The sequence below is a fragment of the Tenebrio molitor genome, chromosome X (assembly GCF_963966145.1).
Source record: "Tenebrio molitor chromosome X, icTenMoli1.1, whole genome shotgun sequence".
Classification (NCBI taxonomy): Eukaryota; Metazoa; Arthropoda; class Insecta; order Coleoptera; family Tenebrionidae; genus Tenebrio; species Tenebrio molitor.
Window position 1 is genome coordinate 2,410,581 of NC_091055.1, and position 23,743 is coordinate 2,434,323.

Genomic DNA, 23,743 nt, shown 5'->3' on the forward strand with positions numbered 1-23,743 from the left:
CATGGCATTTACTTAAATTAACATCATTCCTTTTCTGCTTAACTTATTCTTTTTACCTAAGAATGATCATTGAATATTAATAAAATGTAAAAATATAAATTAAAATACTTCGAAAATCGAAAGACGTATTCGTCCATATGTTTATTGATTGCACTTAAACAGAAGGTACATTTCAGGGGAATTTGATACAATTTAAGTGTCGAGTTTGGTACTTTACTTTTTCTACTTCTGGCAACACTGTTCCAGTGCGATAAGAAATATTAAGTGATAAGTGTTGAGAATGAGATTTGAGGCTCACGACGCAAGTAAGTTATCTTAATTCCAAATTGTAAACAAACAAATAAAGATTCTACAATCAGAATATATGTCAACAATTTTGTGTGTGGCGTATAAATAGGTAATTATCAAATTAAGCGCCTTATCAATAATTTCCCATAAAAAAGTTTAAACACAACTGGCTCCTGTTAACTTGTAAAAATCGAAAATAAAAGAAAAACAGATTGATCAAAATTTATTTACTTGGTAATTGTTTACTTTAGCTCCCGGTCGAATTTTCGCGTGTTTTCTGACCAGACACCCTTAGGGCGTCCTCCTACATCGTTTCCCACCACTCAAACCTTGTGCAAATGCCCTTGTTTCTCTCTTGTTGTGTTTCAAGGTCGCGTCAAGGTGGCGTCAATGTCTAGCATAACAAGGGCAAGGAATATGCATTTGCACAACATTTGAAGGTATGGGGGATGATCAGCAGACACCGTAGAACACGTTGGGGCCTATCCCAATGTCGAACGCGACCGGGAGCTAAAGAGAACACAATTATTGATTAGATATTGTATGCAAAAACATCTTGTAGTAAATAAAAAAAATATAAATTTGTGGTAGATCCTGCAGAGGAAATGGCCTTACGTTGGGGTATAGTTAGTGCCGGAAAAATCAGCCATGACTTTGTTGGTGCTCTGAAATCGCTATCCCATGAGGACCACAAGGTTGTGGCTGTAGCTGCTAGATCTTTATCAAATGCTGAAGATTTTGCCAAAAATCATAATATTCCCAAGGCTTACGAAGGCTACTTAAAAATAGCTGAAGATGATGATATTGGTAGGTAGAATAATAATTATTTGGGAAGGATTTGACATAACTTATTTTTCAGATATTGTTTACGTTGGGACTTTGAACCACCAACATTTTCCAGTCTCTAAGATGATGCTCGAACATGGGAAACACGTCTTGTGTGAAAAACCACTGACAATGAATCAAAAACAAACATCTGAACTAATCGGAATTGCTATACAGAAGAAATTGTTTTTAATGGAAGGCATTTGGTCCAGATGCTTTCCAATATACACTGAATTGAAATACATTCTGGATGCTGGAAGTATAGGAGATGTGATTCAAATCAATGTCAATTTTGGTTTTGATTTGCAAGATGTTGACAGATTAAAGTGACAAGTTGTCATATTCACTATTGTTCAAACTCAATTTCATTGTTTCAGATCTAAAAAATTGGGTGGTGGAACCATATTAGATTTAGGCATATATGCTCTACAGTTAACACAACTTGTATTCAAGGGAGCTTCTCCACTTAATATGGCGGTAATAGGTGGATTAAACGAAGATGGAGTGGATGAATACACAAGCTCAATTTGGAAATATCCCGGAGACAGAATAGCTTGTCTTAGTACATCAGGAAAGGCGGAATATCCAAATGAGGCAGTCATAATAGGTACTAGGGGCATCATAAGAATACCAGAGTTCTGGTGTCCCACCAAAATGCTAGCACCTGAAAAAACATACGAATTTAAATTGCCTACAACGAGCGCCAAGTTCAATTTTCACAACAGCGTTGGTTTGTTATTTGAAGCAGAACATGCCAGGAAATGTGTCAAATCAGGTGGGTGTAAATGTCGTTACTCATAGTCGATCACGATATTTTGAATATTTTAGGAATGATTGAAAGTCCTTTAATAACACATGCAGAATCTATTCAGTTGGCTTCCTACATGGATGCTTTAAGAGCATCAGTTGGAGTCGTTTTTGAAGAAGATAAACAGTAATGGTAATAACAAATTAACAATAAATAAAGGCTTATCTTTAACGAAAGTGCGTATTTATTTTTTAAAAGTTAAACCTTTGACACAAATTATATAATGGAAGATAACCTTCCTACTAATAAAAGGAGACTAAAGTTTCCATCAGCATTAGTAGCACTGCAACTTTGACATGATGGCTCTCAAATGGGGTATAGTCTCTGCTGGTCGAATTTCGCATGATTTTGTAACTGCCGTCCAGACTTATCCTGCAACAGACCACAAAATCGTGGCTGTAGGCGCTAGATCTTTCAACAGTGCCAAGGAGTTTGCTGAGGCTCACCATATTCCGAAAGCTTACGAAGGTTACGAACAACTTGCAAAAGACAAAGATGTGGGTAAGTAACATTTTCACTCTTCATTTATGCTTGACTCACGGCTTATTTTTCTTCTAGATATCGTGTACCTTGGAAATTTGGTTACACAACATTTTGAAGTCTCTAAATTGATGCTAGAACATGGTAAACACGTCCTTTGTGAGAAACCGTTCACCCTGAATGAAAAACAGACTCGTGGACTCGTGGAATTTGCCCGTCAAAAGAAACTATTCCTGATGGAAGCTGTCTGGTCACGGTGTTTTCCCGCTTACAAAGAATTGAAACGACAGTTGGACTCTGGAGCCATTGGGGATGTGTTATTTGCATCGGTTCATTTTGGTCAAGCCTTGCAACACGTCGAAAGACTAAGGTGAGGATGTTAAGTTGCAAAAACTGCAATAACGATCTTCACTAGAGCCTTGGAACTGGGAGGAAGTGCCATTCTAGACTTGGGGGTGTACATGCTTGAATTCCAGCAGTACGTGTTTCGGGGATTACGTCCGATCAAAATTGCGGTAAATGGACATCTGAATAATCAAAACACTGATGAAAGCGCTGCTGCTATCATCACATATCCCGAAGGCAAGATGGCCGTGGTTAGTACTTCAACACGAGTGTTATTGCCGAACGAAGGGATAGTGGTAGGTACTAAAGGGACAATTAGAATGCCAGATTTTTGGTGTCCCACGCAACTCATTACTCCTACAAAAACCTATGAGTACGAGTTACCGAAAACTACAGTTCCTTTCATTCATAAAAACAGTGCTGGTTTAGCCTTTGAAGCTGAAGAAGCGAGGCAATGTATCAAGTCTGGTGAGTACTTGCGAGCCGTTTTTACCTATTTCTCATGTCGCTGAACTCCAGGAAAAATTGAAAGTTCTCATATGCCTCATCACGAGTCAATTGAACTTGCCCAACTGATGGATCTATTGAGAAAGGAAATTGGAGTGGTGTTTCCACAAGATTTTGAATAAAACATATGGTAATAATTGATAATTGTAAATTACAGTTAATCGATGACTAATAAAGAATGATATGGCACTTTGGATGCACCGGGAATTCACTAGTGTTTAAAGTTGATGTTTAGTTATTTAAATATGTCGGAAAAATTTTTCAATAAAAATTGTTATGTTTTGGTGGGTAGCCAACCAAATATGATTGAGTTGATTTAATGTTTTATTATTTTGAATAAATTACGTGAATGCTTAGCAAAATATTTATTGATGGTAATAATTTACAAATCAAAACGTAATTTTCAACATACTATACACCTCATTTTACCCACACACTGTATATCATAATATGATCCCAATATATTGACTTCGTTGTTCCTTCATAAGAAAATTTAAGCATGAATCGAAAATGAAAATGAAATTACGTCCAGCTGATTGTAAAATGAACGAAACAAGAAAGAAAAGGCGGTATCAGTCCACACATTTTACAGACAATTATTTGCCACAATTTCTTTCAACTGATAACTAAAACTAACCACCTTGTCCAAAAGTGTTACAAAAATATTGACAGTTAATTATATTGCAACTTCTATAGTGAGTTGCGCAACATCCTACACTATATGATATGTAGGTAAATCAATCAATTCCCTTGGTTTTCCTTTAAAAGATACAACATTAGAGCCACTTATCTTCATCATTGTAAAGTTAAACAGGCATCCGGGTCTCAATTTCTATAAGTACACGAAGCTCATGGATTTCGAATACGGTAAGAGTTTCAATGTTTTCCCGGCTTTCTGAAGGGGATCACTTGAGACAGTGAGAACATTTAATGTGTCTCCAATAAGAGCTGATCAATAAAAAACACCAAAGATAATATTGAATGTCACAGACGTACTTTTTATAGATTTTCTTAAAAATCGATTTCCTAATCTTGAAGCTTTTGATGAATAAATTTTGTAATAAATGACAGGTTGGTTTGTTATTTGAAGCTGAACATGCCAGGCAATGTGTCAAATCAGGTGGGTGTAAATGTCGTTACTCATAGTGGATCACGATATTTTGAATATTTTAGGAATGATTTTAAGTCCTTTAATAACACATGCAGAATCTATTCAGTTGGCTTCCTACACGGATGCTTTAAGAACATCAGTTGGACTCATTTTTGAAGAAGATAAACAGTAATGGTAATAAATAACAAAATAACAATAAATAAAGGCTTATCTTTAACGAACGTGTGTATTTATTTTTTTAAAGTTAAACCTTTGACAAATTATATAATGGAAGATAACCTTCCTACTATTAAAAGGAGACTAAAGTTTCCATCAGCATCAGTAGCACTGCAACTTTGACATGATGGCTCTCAAATGGGGTATAGTGTCTGCTGGTAGAATTTCGCATGATTTTGTAACTGCCGTCCAGACTTATCCTGCAACAGACCACAAAATCGTGGCTGTAGGCGCTAGATATTTAAAGAGTGCCAAGGAGTTTGCTGAGGCTCACGATATTCCGAAAGCTTACGAAGGTTACGAACAACTTGCAAAAGACAAAGAAGTGGGTAAGTAACATTTTCACTCTCCATTTATGCTTGACTCACGGCTTATTTTTCTTCTAGATATCGTGTACCTTGGAAATTTGAATACACAACATTTTGAAGTCTCTAAATTGATGCTAGAACATGGTAAACACGTCCTTTGCGAGAAACCGTTCACCCTGAATGAAAAACAGACTCGTGGACTCGTGGAATTTGCCCGTCAAAAGAAATTATTCCTGATGGAAGCTGTCTGGTCACGGTGTTTTCCCGCTTACAAAGAATTGAAACGACAGTTGGACTCTGGAGCCATTGGAGATGTGTTATTTGCATCGGTTCATTTTGGTCACGCCATTCAACACGTCGAAAGACTAACGTGAGTATGTTAAGTTGCCAAAACTGCAATAACGATCTTCACTAGAGCCCTGGAACTGGGAGGAGGTGCCATTCTAGACTTGGGGGTGTACATGCTGCAATTCCAGCAGTTCGTATTCCGGGGATTACGTCCGATCAAAATTGCGGTAAATGGACATCTGAATAATCAAAACACTGATGAAAGCGCTGCTGCTATCATCACATATCCCGAAGGCAAGATGGCCGTGGTTAGTACTTCAGCACGAGTGTCATTGCCGAACGAAGGGATAGTGGTAGGTACTAAAGGGACAATAAGAATGCCAGATTTTTGGTGTCCCACGCAACTCATTACTCCTACAAAAACCTACGATTACGAGTTACCGAAAACTCCAGTTCCTTTCATTCATAAGAACAGTGCAGGTTTAGCCTTTGAAGCTGAAGAAGCGAGACAATGTATCAAGTCTGGTGAGTACTTGCAAGCCGTTTTTACCTATTTCTCATGGCGCTGAACTCCAGGAAAAAATGAAAGTCCGCATATGCCTCATCACGAGTCAATTGAACTTGCCCAACTGATGGATCTATTGAGAAAGGAAATTGGAGTGGTGTTTCCACAAGATTTTGAATAAAACATATGTTAATAATTGTAAATTACAGTTAATCGATGACTAATAAAGAATGATACGGCACTTTTTCTTAAATAACGAAATCTTTTTGTACACGTTTTTCACCGGGTTTGGCGTAATGCATCTGAACTGGAGTGGAAAAAACTCTGGATATCTACCCATTATCCTGATAAGATAGATAATTACTATTTCAACAGTCAGTTTTGTGAGTTTTTCTTAAGGAAATATGTAAATAGATAACGTATAGAACTGTATAAATTCAAAACACGAAGCTTGAAAATGTTCGTAGATAGAGGGATTTGCATTCATACCAGTATAGTTGGTTGCCTATAGTAAACTCCCATTTTATTTTTTTTTAATAAAAAAGATTCATACCAGATGTCATTATTATTCTGCAACGTGGGAAACGTTTGTCGGAAAATTTATTATTTCAGCATATAAAGTTTTAATACGAGTTGTCATATCATGTAACATGAAGAGCAAGGTCACATTTTATTTATTATTTTAAACATCCGTGGTAAATTTTTGACTATAGACGGCGAATTTTGGCCGAATTCCATAAATGTACGAAAACATTATTATTCTGGTAGATGTTTTTTGATCAGAGATAGAAGAGTCCTGATTTTAAGTTTTTTCATTTGGGCTTAAAAAACAAACGAAAATTGGAAGAAGTATTGTGTTTTGAGTGTTTTTTTGTGTGGTGTTATGTTTGGGATAAGATAAGAGAAGTTGATGGTTTACATTTTTATTAATAATACAAAAAAACACATTACATGACATGAATAATAATTGGTAACAAAAGTAATAATTGTAAACAATAACGTAGTTACAAACATATAGGTTATTTAAATTTCATATACAAATTAAACAAAATATTGCAGTCTTTTAGTTTATAATACGTAAAGGAATACAATAAACATCACCAAATAACAGATATTGCACAAAAATTTAGTCCAATGAAAAATATGATTGCATTTAAGTTTGTTCCGAAAATACTTACGATACAAGCACGTAAAGAAAATTTTTGAAGGTCACTTTTTATAGTACCTAGTCAAGTTGTCATTAGTAAAGTAAAAAGAAAATCCGGACCAAGGTTAATTTGGTGGGAAAGTGGGTATGATGATGGGCATGTGGCTGTTGATGGCGTTGGTGGGATGCATGAACGAATGGTCAAAAAACGACATTCCTAATTTATGCGCATTGGTTGACGCGTCAGGTACAGTAACAGTTTGAGAATTAGTGAAGAAATGATGGGCGTCCTGGGGAGCAGGTACTGTGGAATGAATTGGTTCTTTGATAGGCACTGTTTGAGACTTGAGGATCGGTGGTTTGTTTATATGTTCGCGACTGGCGTGCAGCACGCACTGGTACCGATGGCGGAAGTGCAGGTCGCAATGCTCGCACTTGAACCTCTTGTTCAGGTGTTTCCAGTAGCAGTGCAGGGCCAGACTGGCCTTGGTGTGGTACCTGCTGACGCTCGAGCTCTTGCAGAGGACGCAGCAGAGCCCCCTGCGCTCGACCATCTTGGCCACGTACTTCTTGGAGACCTCCATCCGGGTCGAGCTGGAGGCCCGCTGCAGCTCGGTCAGGTTGCGCAAGACGTCGACCTCGTCGAGGTCCCAGAACGGCACGACCATCTTCTTGGGTCGACTCTGCTTCCTCGACCGCTTGGTCATGCCGGATTTGGCCGTGAGGCTCGAGTGCGAGACCATGTGCGCCATCACCGAGGACTGACTCTCGAAGGCGAAATCGCACAAGCGACATCGGTACTTCGAGTTGGGGTTGACATTCTCTTTGGAGTTGTCGGATTTGGCGGGAGATGTAGTGCTGTGACGGTGCGTATATTGGTGGGTTTCAAGGGACAAGTCGTCCTCGAACTCGCAGCCGCACGTCGGACAGACGAACAGAGGGAGTTCCATCTCTTCGCCCTCTTCTTCGTCGGCCTGGCTACCAACATCCCCCGCCTCAAGAAAATCCGACTGCATCCGGTGGTTCAAGTTCAAGCGGCTCATGTCTTCGGCCCCGCGGGACTCCGACTCCGGCTCGGACCCATCACTAGCCTCCATGTAGTTGAACAATCTGGCAGCCCCGTGCTGCTTCGGTCCGTGATTCTTCCACTTGTTGTCGCCGTGGAGAAGCCGGTTGCTGTGCTGGAGCAGGGCGGCGGCGGCGGTCAGCTCGTGGGCTTTCAGACCGCCCTGGCTTTGGCTTCAATCAAACGAAATTAAACGAGAGCGCGGGAGTGTCGCCGGCCACCTCACCTGCACGAAGACGACGACGCAGCTGTACCCGCGTTGAACGACGTATTCCTCAAGATATTGTTCCCGGAACGGTTTCTTTGCTCCAAAGGACTGAAACCGAGCGCTGTATCGTCGGCGCATTCAAATCGAAACATACTTACTGATGTTCTTGCTGGTGCACGGTCAACTGGGCAGGGTCGTCGGCTAAGAAACTGCATTTCCCGCAAGCTCTCTTGTTGTGGACTTTGAGGACGTGAGTCGCCAGTCTTTCTGATCGTGCAGCTTTGTAGTCGCAAAGACCGCACACGAACGGTTTCAAATGAGTGTTCATGTGACGTTTTAAACACCAATTATCGACGCCCGACCAAGAACAGTAACAACAAGAAAATCGTTTCTCGCCTTTTTTCTTGCCGTTGCTTTTAGAAGAAATACTTCCGGATTTGATGTTCGCGATTCCGTTCTTCATGTCAGCGGTGGTGCTGCTGCCCGGTCTGACACTCGTCGAATTTCGGGACATGTTATTGAATCCGTTCGGAATCGAGAGGGAATTGATATTTGCCAACGAAGATATCGAATCCGGTGATTGATTTGTCGAACTGGCGTTGTATTTTTGGTAGTAAGACATTCCCGAAGCGTTCTTCGGCGGATGTCTGCGAATTCTGTTTAAATCGTAGGGATGTTCTCGGTGCATTCTGAGAAAATGTTTCTTGACGTGATCCGCTCTGTTGAACTGTTTTTGACAGACGTAACACTGAAAGGGTTTCTCTTCTCTGTGGATGTTCTCGTGTCTGGTGAAGAGATCTCTTCGGTCGGTGGCGTAAGGACAATACGTACAAGTGTATCTCTTGGTGGAACTGGTAGTTTCGGAATTGGTCGCGACCACTTGTCCGGAGAGGTGGGTGTTGGTGGACCCGGTGGCCGACTGGAAGTCTTCCAAAATTTGGGAACCGCTGGTGTGAGGTTTGGAACAGTTGTTTTCCAATTTGTTCTTGAGCCTGTGGAGATACTTAGTGATTTCCTGCAATACAGGATTGTTTTTGATGAAAGTGTCCGAGGAGTCGTCAGTGTTTATGTTGTGTTGGCGGCTCAGGTGCATCCGCACGCATCTCGCCCATGCACTTTCGTAGGGACACTGGGGACATTGAAAAGCTCGCAGATTGGAGTGCGTCCCTAACCAATGTTCTGCAACTCGAGGGAGATACCCGACACAGTCACATTCCGCGCACCGAAACAACTTCTGCGAGGGATTGTAAGTGGCGATTTTGGATTGGGTCCACTGCAAGGCGTCCTCGCTGGAGGTCCATTTGTCTTCGAGAGCCGTGGTGGCAGCTTTGTGCTGTTGAAAGGTCGAATTCAATATTCCCGTCGTGGGGAAACCATTTTGCATTAGCGCTGCTAAGCCGAACGCAGTTAAATGTTCTTCCGGCTTTAAAATTGGATTGTCTACGTCATAATCGATCGGGGTTAAGCCGCGATCCTGGCTGGTGGGAAGCCGTTCTGTTCCAGTTAATTCGGGCAAGCCGTCCTCGCCGTAAAGCTTCCTGGTTATTTCCTTGAACATGTCCTCATAGCAGTCGATGGCAGTACCCGACATGGGCATCGCCACCTCCATGGCACCGCGAGAGCCTCACTGAGGAGGCGCGTGATCCTGCGAATAACACATAACGAGAGTTAAGGTTCGACTGTAGCGGAAATAAATTCTTAAATGTAATTTTTGAGAGCAGTTATTGACGTTAAGTAGTTGTCCCTTTTTTATTGGTTGCAGAAAATTGGATCTAATTTGGTAGGATTCGGAAGGGCGCCGCGTTGCGACCGTGAAAGTCGGTCGAGTGTGATTGGACGTCGTTGTCGTCGTCGGCGGCGGCGGCGGATATCAAAATTAGGTAGTTTTATGGGGTTCATTGGATGATGTGTGATTTTGATCGGATGCGCGAGTCGCGCCGCTAATAGAATACAGAAATAGGTTTACTACGGTGTGACGGGGATTCTGATTTTTGGTGTCGTCGCGTATGAGGGTGCGGGGTGGGTCTGCGAGCGTCCGTACGCGTCACGAGGAAAATGAGCAAAAATTAGGTAAAAATTGAAACGAATGTGCGCAAGCAGTGGGCGAGCTAGCGGGGCGCGAATCGACGGAAATCGCGCAGGGTGGTAAGTTGGAAGTTGCATCCGTGCAAGCAGCTTGAATGCAGGTGTAGGGTCGGTGGTGTAGGTAGAGGGTAGAAAATCTTACCACTTTGAGTGTCTCGTCGCCAATGGGCAGCATGACAGCTTCTCGACGGTCCGATGCACCGATCACTGCATGTCACAGAATCACCACAGTACCTACTATAGTGCGGAGGAGTACGGAGAGCGTAACGAACGCATGGGACGTCTGCTTCTGCGATGTCTGACCCACCCAACACTGCGGCACCCGCTGCCCGGGGCCCTCCGCCCCCGGCCCTACCCCCCCCATGCCACCCCACTATCGCTCCCCATTTCCCGACCCCGACCACCCCGCCCGGCCCACAACCACCTTTCGCGGCCGTTCCAGATCTCACCCTACCGTACACACGAGGCTCTTGGCGCGAGGGACACGGGGACGGTCGAATTCCGACGCCCCCGAATCTCACATCGTTTCAAAATTCTCGCAAATGGACAGGGACGAAACGTCCAGGGACAGACCTCGGAGGGATGAGGAGCGCAAGCTTGACGATCTACTAGAAGAAAGCCATCGGAGCTATCATATAAAAACTATTGCGCGAGGGGCTCCGTCTCTCGCGGGGAAGTTTAAGGGGTGGCTGGCAGGGGTTGCCAAGCAACCAGAATTACGGGAGGGTGAGCTCACCGAAGGCTGAACGGGCTCAAAAGAACGCCGATGTGGCGGAACTCGACGAACATTTATTTAGTACAGACTCACCTTTTTAAATTACGAGTACGCCCACACCTGCTCCGAACAAGACGCCTCTAATCATACATAATGTAAAGAATCGCCCCAAAAGCAAACATCAAAAACAATCAACAAAAATTCGAAGCGACGCCGCAAAAACATCGAACGTTTTCATTCATATTTCCACTCCAATATCAAAACATGTCACAAACACGACTTTTCTTTAATAAATTTAAATACACCCAATCGAGCAAATCCGATTTGATTTACTGCACCTTTTACGAGGGTCCAAAACCTGTTTGCTTTTTTCGGACGCGATTCGATTGACCATGATAATAAAGTAATAATCTCTCCTCTCCATAACGGCACACCGACATATTTTCTAGTATTTATCTTTCAACCACAAACATTACGAGTACTCGAACCCGTTCGATACGTTCTCTTCTGCCAAAACCCTCGTAATCATCGACTTCTTTTCAAACTATGTACTACACAGCAGAGACGCTCCCTTTTGTATAATAATAATTATAATTAGAGGCTCTATTCTGCCGCATTTACGGAAAGACCTAATTATTTTAATTGGACGGGGAAACGTCATTTTCCCTGATACTGCGAAACTGTACCCAAACTGATGTGGATCATCTTTTGCGAAAAGTAATTAACGTAATTAATCCAATATATTGAATGTTAAATAAAGGGACCGCTCTACAATATTAATGAGAACTTTATCGAATCAGCTGCACACCTAATGTGTCAATAAATCCGCCTCGTGTGACAAAGTATCTCATTAATCTTTTGCCCTTTAAACGAGAAATTTTCCCAATTTTCCCAATTTTCCATTTCACCCTCGAACACGATGTTCGCTTTGTAACGCGACTGCGAATATACAAAAAGTGATATCCCTTATCGTTCCACTGGTGTAATTTTGAGTCGAACCCCTGAAATTACGCGAGCCTGTCATTAGTGGCGTGAGTTCTTCAAGGAACATCAGAGTGTCAACAAAACAGCGCAATCGCAAATATCAATATCGATCGACGGGACGTGGTGCATGTGGGTCGTGGGCCAAAACCGCCGGTGTCGATGTGGGCATTGTCGCCAATCGGACTGCTGCTGTGCGATCATCGTCTCTTCTCTAACTTGTTTGATCAGGTGGCGGAGACAAAAAGAAAAAGACACTCTGCCCCGTGCCCACCCTTTCACTCGACGCACCGATTCATCCACTCGATCCAGATATTCCACGTCCAAGCAGCTCCACAAGTTGCACTCGATTCGCAACTGCACCGTCCACGATAACGAAACTAATTTCGCCTCCGAGGGCGTGTCGATTAGTTGCGGTTGTTCGACGACAGAAAATCATTTCATTCAATTTCCCCATTCGTGTTATAAAACACGCTCATTTTTCTTTTTTTTTTTTTAATTTGAGTATGATAAGTAATGATGATTGATGATGATGAGCTATTTGACAATGAAACTTCAGCCCTAATGCGAGCCACCGCTACTGGTCCAGCTGGACAACTTACTGAATCATTACTTTCCTAATGCCCCTCTTTATTATTTGACCCATTTTGGTCGTCCTGTCTCTCTCTTTTCTCTCTCTCACTCTCTAATTCCACCAATTACCCGTCTCTTCTTCTCGCAAATAGCATAATTGTGATAGAATTTTTCTACTTCGATTCCTCATAACCGGTCAAGATTGAACTCGAATTGGCCGAAGGAATTCCTACTGGAAACTGAATTCTCATCTCTTACCCCACACATCACTCGTCAAGCTTTCGCAGTCATCTATGAAGAAATTTGATAAGGAGTGGGCAATATCAATCCGGCAAATATCGATTATATATCAGTATTCTGTGTGTCCATTTGAGTGGAAGCATCAGCTAAGGTGGCAATGAGGCAATTTAATTCACTTCACGTGGAATAATCGCAAATCGATTAATTGAATTATCGCTTTTGGTCCGTTCATTAGCGAGATCGATGGTTAATTTGCAACATTAAATTAACGACGAGTGACATTGTTTTGGTGATGGTGTGCAGGGTGGGGCGTCAAAATTGACCGACGCCACCTAGATTTATCTAGCATCTGGATCAAAAACGCCTCCATTGTGGGATATAATTTGATATGGATATTTGTGAATTTGGACTCGAGTTGTGAATAATAACAATACGATTCATAACACGAGTTGATCCCTTAGTAAAATGCAAATTAAGGGTTTAATTCCGACCGCTGTGCATACCTGTTTTGTTCGAGCCAATCGAGCCTCGTTGTCTGATAAAATCATAACTTATTGCATTCTTGTGATATTATGTGAGACACAAATGGAAATTTTACACTTTATTTGCACTTATTTGCCGAAACGTATTCGCATTGAAGAACAACACCGAAACTTTTCTTTATCGTCTTTATAATGTTAATGTTAACGTAAAATTGTTTTCTTCTTCTTCTTCTTCTTCTTCCTACTTGATTCTTAAGCTCTCATTTAGATGTCGTCGCACCACTTCATTCTCGGTCTTCCTCTGGATCTTCTTCTGTTGCGATCTTTACCACTCTGTTGTCTGTCATTCTTTCTCTATGGTCGATCTATTCTTTTTATCTTTCTCTTCTTTCATTTATATTATCTATCTTTCATGTCTTTCTAATATCTTCACTCCTTGTTAAATCTCTCGGGGTCTGCTGGTTCTAATATTATTTGGGTCGTCGTTGTCTTCAATTGTGTACAGGGTGTCCCTGAAATGCAGGGCAAAATTTTAACCACGAGCTACTGGCTTCATGTAGAACTCGGAAAAAATATTTAAAAAATTCTATGTCAAAAAATAAAATGACATTTAATTTTTGAGGTACAATTTTTTAAAATTGCTTTTTGTCTTCTACGTTGTCCCACAACCTCGTAGGTAAAATTTCGGCACATTTTAAAAATACACCCTTGTATATCATGTTTTATAAAATGTAGAATTTTTTAAATATTTTTTCCGAGTTCTACATGAAGCCAGTAGCTCATGGTTAAAATTTTGCCGTCCATTTCAGGGACACCCTGTACATCATTATTGCTCTTGTAAATTCTGCTCTTGCTATCTAATGATAAGTGATATGTATTTGTTCTTCCATATAGTATCATTTAAGCATCCTGCTGCTCTGTTAGCTTTGTTCGTTTGATGTTTTATTTCCTCCTCTATTTTTCCGTCACCAGAGATCTTTATCCCTTCTGCTACTTGCTGTAGCATTTTGTTGTCGATAGCTAGTTTCCATCTAGCGACATTTTTGTCGACGATTAAGTTGTTAATTCGAAATTTTCGGTTTGACGAACGGCACTGGTGAAAACGAGAAAATGCGTGCTTCAGAGAAGGGTTATTTTATAAATTCGAGATTTATCGGCCGTCAAGGTAATTAGCGTTTCATCGTTTGCCCCTTGGAAAAGTAATTTTTTGGTGGGAACGTTTTCCACTGCAAAGAGGTTGTTAACAGGAAGCGACGCGACAAATTGGGAAGGGCCTTTTTAAAATTAAAATTTACTTGTCATCCGTCAGTTGTCGTTGAGTGCGCTAAGTCGGGGTTGAACTGGGTTGAAATTTCAATCGAAACGGGAAAATGTGATTTTAATCCGACATAATAAACGTGCAGAATTGAAACCTCAATCCGGCGAAAGTCCGGATTGAAAAATCGAATTGCCGAAACACGGATTGACTCCTGTTCCCTCTTCATTTTGTTGGGCTTTTTGATCGAAAGTCGGTTCGCGAGTCGAATACAACGTTTCGACTCGATCGAATGACTTAAGCCCCTCTCAATTACGTCTTACGAAATATTTTATTAAAAACAGCAGTCGCGCTTGAGATATTTTTATGACGATAAGCAGGTCCGCGAAAGCAATCTCGTACAGGAATGTCACTTATTTATATTAATATGGAAGGCGGAAACAATAAAAAATTGCCTCTCAGGTAATATTGTTCTGTTACTGTGAAACACTCGGTATGTCGAGGTATTTTATTTTAAATTAAACATGAGGACGTCAAAAACGTGTGATACGGGCGCCGTTCCCTCTTATAATTTATAAATTGCGACTTTAGTACTGGAAATTGCGAGTTTTTCGTGCGGAAAAATAATTAAATGTTTTAAAATTCTGGAAACTTTTCGACACTTGTGTATTATTTTCCGTAAAAGTCATTAAAGTGAAATTTTAGTTGGTCGAGAGAACCTCGTGTTACAGAAAACTTTCGACTAACTTGGGTTACAATTTTCGAGGGGGATTTACAAATTCTTGGCTTGCCAGAACGTTGATTAAAAATTATTCGGATGCGGTTAATAAGTACAAGAAAACAAATCACACGTTTTACTGGTTGCCTACCTCTCGAAAAATCTAGTATCAATTACATAATTAATTGTTAATAATTCTAACTGTTTTACCACTTATTCTGGGATAATTGTTGCCTGCAATTACAAGAACCGTCTGCAAAATGTTATTTTCTAGGTTAACAACAGGCCATAGTTGACGTTCCTTTGACATTTCAGCGAAAATCTGTTTACCAGTGGCGTTTGAGACCACAAATTATCCACGCCCATGCATCGACCACTTATTTGCATAGAATTCCGCTACGACATGACTGATAATTTGCAACGCCTGCTCTGATTTGTTTTCTTTTTGCCCACGTTGGTATTATAGACAACCAGACTTTAGCCGACCAGAACTATTTATAGAAGATTTTTATTTATAATAAGTAGTATTTTTGACCGTGATTGTTAATGACCGTATTTGCTTTTGTCATTAGCTGAAGAGTCGTCGTGCCAAGTTTGACAAATAGAAAACATAAAATATCTGTCTATGTACAAAAACGGTTTTGATAATGTTGTTGCGAAAGTGTTTACTTATTTTATAACGTTTCAATAACAGCCAAGCCACTGACTACAGTGTAAACCTCGAACATAATTACTTATTGAGAACAACTCCCATGTATTTGACTGAACGAAAATCTGTCTTGTCAATATCACTAATTTTAATGGGCAACACGGTAACATTTTTTTTGGCTTAATAATTTTCCAGCGCGACGTTAAATATTATATTAAACATGTTATACTTTTGTACGTTATTAAATTATGAAATTATTAAATTAGCATATTCGGCTTTTTATCAGAGTCGTGCGTTGCGAATTCAATTTCGAATAAACCACTCCCGAAAACGTATTTTTAATTAGCTCGTTCGTCATAATTACATAATAAGGATGATTAAAAATGGTGCTTCTTTTATGTTTTTTGGCGGATTATTTACAGCTCAGAAATGAGCATCACGAACCGGGGAAAAGCAGAAAAAAAGCTTTCGTACTGGATTTTATATTTTAAAATCGTCCCAAGTAATATTTGCATGGAATTTATTAAATTTAATTACCTAAAATGAAACACGCCAAATATGCACGAATAAAATCGCACATGAGATAAAAATAAATTAAAATTTATAAGGTACGGGAGGGAATAAGTTCAAAAGGAAAGCGCTTTGAAAATGATTTGAATTTTTTCGCGAGACCAGGCTAGAAGTACGTTTCAATCTTATTTACCGACTGTCAAATTATTTCGCAGTTAAAGTTGTGACAAATAAAAATTCAAATTTTAGATTAGCACAGGTTCTAAGCATTTTCCAATTTTCGTTTGTCATTTTGAATAGTTTAAAATTTGAAAAGGTTAATGTAATTAAATTTTTTATTGCTGAATGCACTCTGTCGTGTATCAAAATGAAATATGTAATTATATTCTGAACGTTGTTTCACGATTTTGTGAGAAAAATCTCACAAATTGCCGATGGAAGTGATCAGACTTAAGAGTTGGCTCGTCATAAATAGAAAAAAGTTTTTTTTATTATTACTACTAGTAAGGCCCCTTCAGAACACTTTGTTTTTTATGGATTTTACCCGTTTTTAAAGGTATATTAAAAAAAGCAAATATTTCAAGAATTGTACCCTGTTTTTAAAAGTACAGGGTGTCCCAAAAATGGCGTACTAACGGTGCACTACGGTATAGAAGAGATTACCGTAAACGTCATATTTATACGTATATTTAAAAAAGCAACATTTTTAAAAGACTTTCCCCTGTTTTTAAAGCATATTAAAAAAGTCTTAGGCTTATAAAGCTATGCTGCATTTCAAGACATGTCGACCTGTTTTTAAATTTGTACCTACTACAAGTGTCCCTGAAATGCACGGCAAAATTTTAACCACCTGTAGAACTCGGAAAAATATTTAAATAATTCTGTCAAAAAATAAAATGACATTTAATTTTTGAGGTACAATTTTTTTAAATTGCTTTTAGTCTTTTACGTTGTTCCACAACCTCGCAGGTAAAATTTCGGCACATTTAAAAATACACCATTGTATTCAAAGTGGTACACGTTTCATAGCCACTTGTTTTTTAAATTTGAATTCGTGTTTTAAGAACTGTTTTATGATACTTGTTTGTTAATGGACTATTAATTAAATTTATTCAGATCAAAATCACGTTAACTTACTAGTTTATTTTGAAAAATTGATATTTCGCATTTGTATTCTTTGTTTTTCAACAGTAAGTCGCTTTCTCTCTTCTGGAACTCGTTTTCCCTTTTCTAAAACTCTGTTTCTTTTTTTAAGAGTTCAATACAAAAGTTTTTTTGTTCTAGTTTACGATACAAGTGGCCAACAATTTTCTCTCATTCACTTAAACCGTTAAACAACTCCTTTTGAAGAGCATTTGACTGAAAATACATTATACTATTTATACTACCGAGTGACTATCAATGATTGAAAATTATTTTGTTATGTTGGTAACACATTTGAAATATTTAGTTGGCAACATCGTTGGCGTGACACACACAAACGAACAAAACAATGTACTTCGTGACTTAACCTATCCTAAATAGAAATGATTGACAGATGATGCACGAGAAAATTTGCACTACCAACTGTATCAGTGTTGCCAGTCCACTATTTTGCTTCAATCATTTATAGTCACTCGGTAGTTAACCAATTAGAGTGCGATTCAAACCAGAACAGGACATTATGTAGTTTGCGTAGAAAGGCAATTTCAGACGTCGGCTCAGTCCATTGTTTCACAAGGGAAGGACGTCTATGACAGTGGCGGCGTTAAAAAGTAAAACTTTTCCCACTTTTACGCTTATTGTTGTCTATCACTTGTGTTTGGGTACCATTTGTGTTGTGTAAAATAAAAAAAAACCGTGTTAAAAATTCAAATCAGTTTTGGCCGTTCATTTCGTAATGTTTATTATTTTAATCAGTAAATAGTAATTGTTTGATACGCCACTGGTCACTTTAACGGCGCGCACCTTAAGCTTCGCCTTTGTCCTGTTTTGGTTTGAATCACGCTCTAAAATAATTTAAGAATTTACCATTTTTATTGGCGGATATTCTATCTGGCACGACATAAAATTTAAAACAGCTGATGGTTGATGGTTGACAGATGACAGATGTGGCAGATTCTAGACAGAATTGCCAACATGAAAAATAAAATAAGGTGTAATATTGCTTGCATACCAATCAAACCAATATTATTTTTTTTGTAATTAATATGCAATCGATGGATTTTAATTATATTGTATTATCTATCGGTTTTTATATTCTAAAAATGTATCATGTTTCTTCCTAAATGATACCTCTAGAAAATGTATGTGTCAAATAATTTCTATAACATTTTTTTGTCAAGAATTTATTTAAATATGACCCATTTTAATAATTCAAAATTTTATTGGTTTTGTATTTAAAAAACCAAATTGTTTTGAAGGGACCTTTTTTAAAAATTAAAAAAAAATAGACCGAAATGCCTTGACACTAACTTTTTTTAATATATCTTATAAAGAGGACAGAATCCTTAAAAAAGATAGAAATGCCTTGAAATTCGGCACAGCAGCCTCATGAGCCAAAGGCGAATTTAAACTTTTTTAATATGTTTTAAAATCGGGGGAAAATATTTGAAAATGATACTTTTTAAAAACCACCTTAGGTACAAACAGGGCAGAATTTTTGAAATATTTGCTTTTTAAAAACTACCTTTAAAAACAGGTAAAATCCTTCAAAAAATAAAGTATTCTGAAGGGGCCTTACTAGTAATATTATTTTTTCTTGTAGAAGTTATAACATAACCATTAAAACATTTTTACAAAACAACTTTGGGAGACGGTATAACTTTCTTGGAAACTGTCTAATCGAAAAACTTTTTTCTTTCTGTTATATTTTTAGATATTGAGTTGGTAAGAATTCTCAGAGGAACATGTGACAATCTAAACATTACAAAAGTAGGTTAAATGTGAAAGATAAATAAATGATGGATGCAATACTTGTAAAATATTGAAAATGGCGATTTTTACGAATATACGCAAGATTTAATTAATATTAATAAAAAAAGTGTATGTTTATATTTACGAAAAACTATGCAATTGTTTTTTATTTACATTTTGAATTCTGAAGCAATGAAAATTAAATTTGCTCACGACAGTTACATAAAAATTTCGACGTTATTAGGAAAATCATTGATAATTATGGATGAGTTTATTGTCGGATAACTCGACTTCCCGACGCGTTTAATTTCTCTTGTTTACTTAAAATTTGTAGTTTTTACATTTTTCAATAAATATTTTTCTGTGAGTGATCCATTTAAAAATATTTGCTTTGCAAAAAATATTTAATCATCATCAATTCATCATCATTAGTTTCATCATCATATTTTGTATTCTGTATTAATAAGTGTTAAAGCTGTCGAAGCTTTGGTACTTATACAGAAAAATGACAATAATTTTTCCTTCGTGGTTGGTTATGAAGGTAAAAAAGAGCCGACGTTGGCGCACCCTGGTCTTAAAATTATCTGTGCTTAAGTAATATTGTTAAAAGTAACAATACCAATTTGTAAAGATATGCAGGATGCTTATCATAGAATATCAAATTATAAATTACTTATTATTGATGCAGGGAAGAGGCCTTACGAGCTATTACCGTAACATTTATTTTAGATTGAAGCAGAGATAAAAATGAAAACGTGAAACAAATTTTCAAAAAGAAAGATATACAGATGTGCTTTTGATGTCGATTACCAGAAAAAAGCTTTTTTATCAAATCATTGCATCCGACAGATGAGAGAATGAAACGATCTGGACAAAGGGTAGATTTTCATAAAGCCCCAAAATTGTCAGTGCATTAAAAAAAGGGATGGCTCTTTGGTGGTCAGTACGAAATATTATTCTTTGTTCACTTTTGCCTCGGGTGCACCAATTGTCGAAAGTTACAACAAAACAACCCTTACTGTTGAACTGGTGCAGACAGAAACCGATCAGCCGTGAGATCCAATTCAGAAAAGGTAAATTTTATTTTTAAAAATACATAGTCAAAATACATTTTAGCACAATAGCAGATAATTAGAAGATGGATTTGTAATAGTTTTTTGGTAGAGACGAAACTCCTAATAAAATATTTCATTTCCGAAAAATCTAAAAATTTCCATTGAACTTTTATTTTTAACCTAAAACTGACAACTGAAACATGTGCTTGATATGTATTATGTATTTGATTCATTCTGTTATTTTTGATAGATTTAATATGTAAAATAAAGATATAATTCATTTCCGTCGCTCCAACCGACGGTTTTCGTTACTCATATTTAGTGGTGCAGATTTCTTTTGTTCAAATTACTGAATTATCTACAAAATTAACAGTCATTTAACGCAAATTATTATTTCTGTTTTTGCTGAAAAAAAAACCTGTGGTGACAGATAGCTGATTTCCGCTTTTTACTTTCTTTAATCCCTTTACATTTATGAACAAATAAAACAAGCGATGATGCATTGATACAATCCGATGTCCCACAAGGATTGGTCCTTGGCCCGCTGTTATTCCAGTGTGCATTTATTATTTTGGCCAATACAATAAACAAGCTTCGATTATATCAATTTCATACATTTTTTTGACTGTAAAAAAGTCGTTGCAAATGAACAACACGTGCTCTTCAATAAAATAAATTTTTCATTTAAACATCGGATTGATATTTATTTCGCGGTCCATTTTAAACTAGCAGCATTGTACTGAATGTGTGCAACAATTACACAGTAACAATTCTAATGATCCAGGTGCTTAAATACCAAAAATTTTTATCAGCAAGTAATACAATTGAAACACCATCAAACATTGATCACTCAAATGGAAATAGGAGTAAACAAATAATAACCTCACAAATCGATCCGGTAAAGCATGTGCGCTTTATTCCTACGTTATCCTTTTTTGCCTACTGGCCAAGATGGAGGAGTAGTTACATTTTTAAATGTTATTCAAAACAGATATTATTTACACAATAAAAATATAAAATTGAAGTTGAAATACATTTTGATGCACAACATTCAAAACAAAATTTAAAAAATACTACAAAAATCGATCGATCTATTATCTAAAAATAGATTGAAATTTTTAGACCTCCATTTCATAGTACATTGGATGTTTAGTTACATAAACACATTTTCAGGTTCATTTTTAAATTCGTTGAACTGTTCATCTTACTAAATTATAAATGGAACGTTTGTTATGCGCACATTTATTGTTACATCGATACACAGTTATCAGTATTACTACCGATTTGCTACTATCACTTATCGTATCGTTGTTATCACACTGCGGTTGCATTAAGCAAATTAGTCCGCAGTTCATGCAATTGTGTACTAATATATTCAATTTCTTTTAATTTAATAATTGAATCTTTCATGCCATGATTTTTGTTACATATTGGTACATATATGGATAGCTTAATATAATTTTTTTTTGTACGAGTTTATTTAAAGTAGAAGGTTCATTTTAATAGACCAAACAATTTAGAGGATTTACGGCAGAGAATTCGCGCTGAAATGGAACAAATATGCCCTGACATTATTGAGCGCAGTGTACAAAGTGTCAGTAAATGCCAAATGGTTGGCGAGGGACAATTTCAACATTTGCGTTACATTTTATTGTTAACCTTAGATGTTTGTTTGAGGTCAATTAAAATTTTTACATTAAAATTTAAATAAAATTTTTGAAGTAAAAATTTATATGAATTTTTCAAAGGTACCAATTTTTTTCGTTCATTGTTTAGGTAGTAGGAAGGTCTATCAGAAAGAGAAGAAAAAAGTGGGCGTTGTCATTAAAAAAAATGGCGATGACATCATTGTGCAAAAACCAATGACGTTTTTTAAACAAATTGCATAGCGCAGGATGATCGACCTGTCCGCCATTATGAATTTTGTTCCAAACTTTATGTACAATCTTATGCTAACAACAAATCATTTATTAAAATTTAACATAAAATAACATTTTTAATTTACAATGCGAAAATTTCCGATAATAATGCGGAATCTGGAAAAGTGCCCCGAATGCTTGCAGCGTTTCCACGTTGAATGGCAAGGGAAATCCTCTCAAAAAGGAATTTCTTAGATTTTGAATCCCCTGATTCCGCTTAGGTTAGAACCCTTTTCATTTCTTTGTTTTGAAATATTGGGTTATCCAATAAGAATTGAACCAAAAATTGATATCCGCAACTTAATATGTAATTGCATTATTATTTATAACTTCTTCTCCTCTTAATGTTAAATTATCAATTCCCTATCGATAAAATCATTTTGCCTTTTAGGTAAAGAATGAATCAAATTTCCTTTGGACATATTCCGTATTAAACCACTTCTGTTAGTGCAAGGTTTGGAGAATATGGCGGATGTGTAATAACTTCCGATTTAAATAAATGTCTCAGTTTTTGCAACGCTTCTCGTACTGAGCGAGGGCCGGATTTGTCTTGATAAAAATGACACCAGTGGCGTAACCACACCCCTGCCAGCCTCCACCATACGAAGAGGAAAACACAGCTTCAGAATAAAAAGCTGTTTGGAAGGTGGCAGTAAGCCAAATTAGTCTTTATTCCAGCAGCATTGGAATTGGGATATTTCAATAATTTAATATTGGATCGTCAAAAAGCATAAGAAGTTGTTCCCTGTGTTACCACCGGCCCTCTGGAGCGGTCGAACTCTCGAATCCATCTTCGGGGCTGGTGTCGATTTGTGACTTTGGAAAGAGGCGGTTGGGTCCCGTCTCTGGAGATGCAGGTCGTCGTCGAAAAGAGAATCGTCTTTTTGTCCAGCTCGTTTTTACGGAACCGCAGTCTTTTTTGTAGAGGGAGAGGAGAGGAGTGAACGAAACGAACACGTTTAGAGCGTGAACGAAAGTGGGACGAATTTTGGCCGGCTCACATATTTATTCGCGGCGCGAACGGAGCCCACTCATTGGCCGACCAATGAGCGGGCAGAGAATCCTGAACAAAACCAGGACATCGTTCGGGTCCCACAAAAAGATCTTCTACTTTTAATTATATACCTATGCCTATGTATTATTTTATAAAAAAAAAACATCGGACATAAACTCATTTATTTTCTTTTGCTGCACTTACAGTAAAATGACAATATTGGGTAATAATTTCATTATTTCGTTTTTAGAGGATTTTTTTTAATAAGGATAATTTAATTATTAAATATTTCGTGTAATTATTGATAAATAAATTGTGAGAAATGCTTCAAATTCTATCCCCAGATTTTCTCTTACGGCTTTTCTATATTCTTCTTCTGATTGAAAATAATTTTCCATTCACTTGTCTCTAGTTTTATTTTCATCTGCTTTAACAAAATGAATAGGCAAACTGTTTAATTCTGTCAACTCGTGAACCTTTGGTGAACTTTCGTTAGTCATTTATTTATAATATGTAATTGCTCCTAAATTGGGAACAACGCAATTTCGCTCAGCTCATGAGGGCCTTTAG

At 37.8% G+C, this 23,743-nt stretch overlaps 4 protein-coding genes across 7 annotated transcripts; 3 read left to right on the forward strand and 1 right to left on the reverse strand.

Annotated features, from left to right (window-relative positions):
* The first annotated feature begins 148 nt into the window (after nucleotides 1-148).
* Nucleotides 149-2,097, forward strand: LOC138140321 (trans-1,2-dihydrobenzene-1,2-diol dehydrogenase-like). 2 transcript variants are annotated; one of them, XM_069061269.1, is made up of 5 exons: nucleotides 149-305; nucleotides 880-1,095; nucleotides 1,148-1,439; nucleotides 1,491-1,888; nucleotides 1,942-2,097. In XM_069061269.1, exons 1-5 carry the CDS (start codon nucleotides 281-283, stop codon nucleotides 2,049-2,051), a joined length of 1,041 nt encoding a protein of 346 aa, XP_068917370.1. In that variant the 5' UTR covers nucleotides 149-280; the 3' UTR covers nucleotides 2,052-2,097. The 2 variants fall into 2 exon arrangements, with proteins under 2 accessions (XP_068917370.1, XP_068917372.1); XM_069061271.1 differs by having other exon boundaries at nucleotides 238-397.
* Nucleotides 1,942-3,460, forward strand: LOC138140322 (trans-1,2-dihydrobenzene-1,2-diol dehydrogenase-like). Its single transcript, XM_069061272.1, has 5 exons — nucleotides 1,942-2,053; nucleotides 2,120-2,422; nucleotides 2,480-2,771; nucleotides 2,817-3,214; nucleotides 3,266-3,460. The coding sequence occupies exons 2-5, from the start codon at nucleotides 2,218-2,220 to the stop codon at nucleotides 3,373-3,375; spliced, it is 1,005 nt and encodes a 334-aa protein (XP_068917373.1). The 5' UTR covers nucleotides 1,942-2,053; nucleotides 2,120-2,217; the 3' UTR covers nucleotides 3,376-3,460.
* Nucleotides 3,461-3,763: 303 nt separating this feature from the next.
* LOC138140323 (trans-1,2-dihydrobenzene-1,2-diol dehydrogenase-like) lies at nucleotides 3,764-5,922 on the forward strand. Its single transcript, XM_069061273.1, has 5 exons — nucleotides 3,764-4,538; nucleotides 4,609-4,909; nucleotides 4,967-5,258; nucleotides 5,304-5,701; nucleotides 5,753-5,922. The coding sequence occupies exons 2-5, from the start codon at nucleotides 4,705-4,707 to the stop codon at nucleotides 5,860-5,862; spliced, it is 1,005 nt and encodes a 334-aa protein (XP_068917374.1). The 5' UTR covers nucleotides 3,764-4,538; nucleotides 4,609-4,704; the 3' UTR covers nucleotides 5,863-5,922.
* Nucleotides 5,923-6,588: 666 nt separating this feature from the next.
* chn (charlatan) lies at nucleotides 6,589-18,401 on the reverse strand. 3 transcript variants are annotated; one of them, XM_069060855.1, is made up of 4 exons: nucleotides 18,321-18,401; nucleotides 8,261-9,747; nucleotides 8,121-8,210; nucleotides 6,589-8,067 (listed from the first exon to the last, which is right to left on the reverse strand). In XM_069060855.1, exons 2-4 carry the CDS (start codon nucleotides 9,709-9,711, stop codon nucleotides 6,954-6,956), a joined length of 2,655 nt encoding a protein of 884 aa, XP_068916956.1. In that variant the 5' UTR covers nucleotides 9,712-9,747; nucleotides 18,321-18,401; the 3' UTR covers nucleotides 6,589-6,953. The 3 variants fall into 3 exon arrangements, with proteins under 3 accessions (XP_068916956.1, XP_068916958.1, XP_068916955.1); XM_069060857.1 differs by lacking the exon at nucleotides 18,321-18,401 and adding an exon at nucleotides 17,448-18,264; XM_069060854.1 differs by lacking the exon at nucleotides 18,321-18,401 and adding an exon at nucleotides 10,330-10,543.
* Between the last annotated feature and the right edge of the window lie 5,342 nt (nucleotides 18,402-23,743).

Excerpts from the sequence above, each read along its gene's own strand:
- LOC138140321 (XM_069061269.1), top strand. The coding sequence starts at position 281 with ATGAGATTTGAGGCTCACGACGCAA. Across the intron at positions 1,096-1,147 it reads AGCTGAAGATGATGATATTG|ATATTGTTTACGTTGGGACT; the intron begins GTAGGTAGAATA and ends CTTATTTTTCAG. Across the intron at positions 1,889-1,941 it reads CAGGAAATGTGTCAAATCAG|GAATGATTGAAAGTCCTTTA; the intron begins GTGGGTGTAAAT and ends TGAATATTTTAG.
- LOC138140322 (XM_069061272.1), top strand. The coding sequence starts at position 2,218 with ATGATGGCTCTCAAATGGGGTATAGTCTCTGCTGGTCGAATTTCGCAT. Across the intron at positions 2,423-2,479 it reads TGCAAAAGACAAAGATGTGG|ATATCGTGTACCTTGGAAAT; the intron begins GTAAGTAACATT and ends TTTTTCTTCTAG. Across the intron at positions 2,772-2,816 it reads CAACACGTCGAAAGACTAAG|AGCCTTGGAACTGGGAGGAA; the intron begins GTGAGGATGTTA and ends GATCTTCACTAG.
- LOC138140323 (XM_069061273.1), top strand. The coding sequence starts at position 4,705 with ATGATGGCTCTCAAATGGGGTATAGTGTCTGCTGGTAGAATTTCGCAT. Across the intron at positions 4,910-4,966 it reads TGCAAAAGACAAAGAAGTGG|ATATCGTGTACCTTGGAAAT; the intron begins GTAAGTAACATT and ends TTTTTCTTCTAG. Across the intron at positions 5,259-5,303 it reads CAACACGTCGAAAGACTAAC|AGCCCTGGAACTGGGAGGAG; the intron begins GTGAGTATGTTA and ends GATCTTCACTAG.
- chn (XM_069060855.1), bottom strand. The coding sequence starts at position 9,711 with ATGGAGGTGGCGATGCCCATGTCGGGTACTGCCATCGACTGCTATGAG. Across the intron at positions 8,211-8,260 it reads GTGCACCAGCAAGAACATCA|TCCTTTGGAGCAAAGAAACC; the intron begins GTAAGTATGTTT and ends GCTCGGTTTCAG. Across the intron at positions 8,068-8,120 it reads GCGTCGTCGTCTTCGTGCAG|CCAAAGCCAGGGCGGTCTGA; the intron begins GTGAGGTGGCCG and ends GTTTGATTGAAG.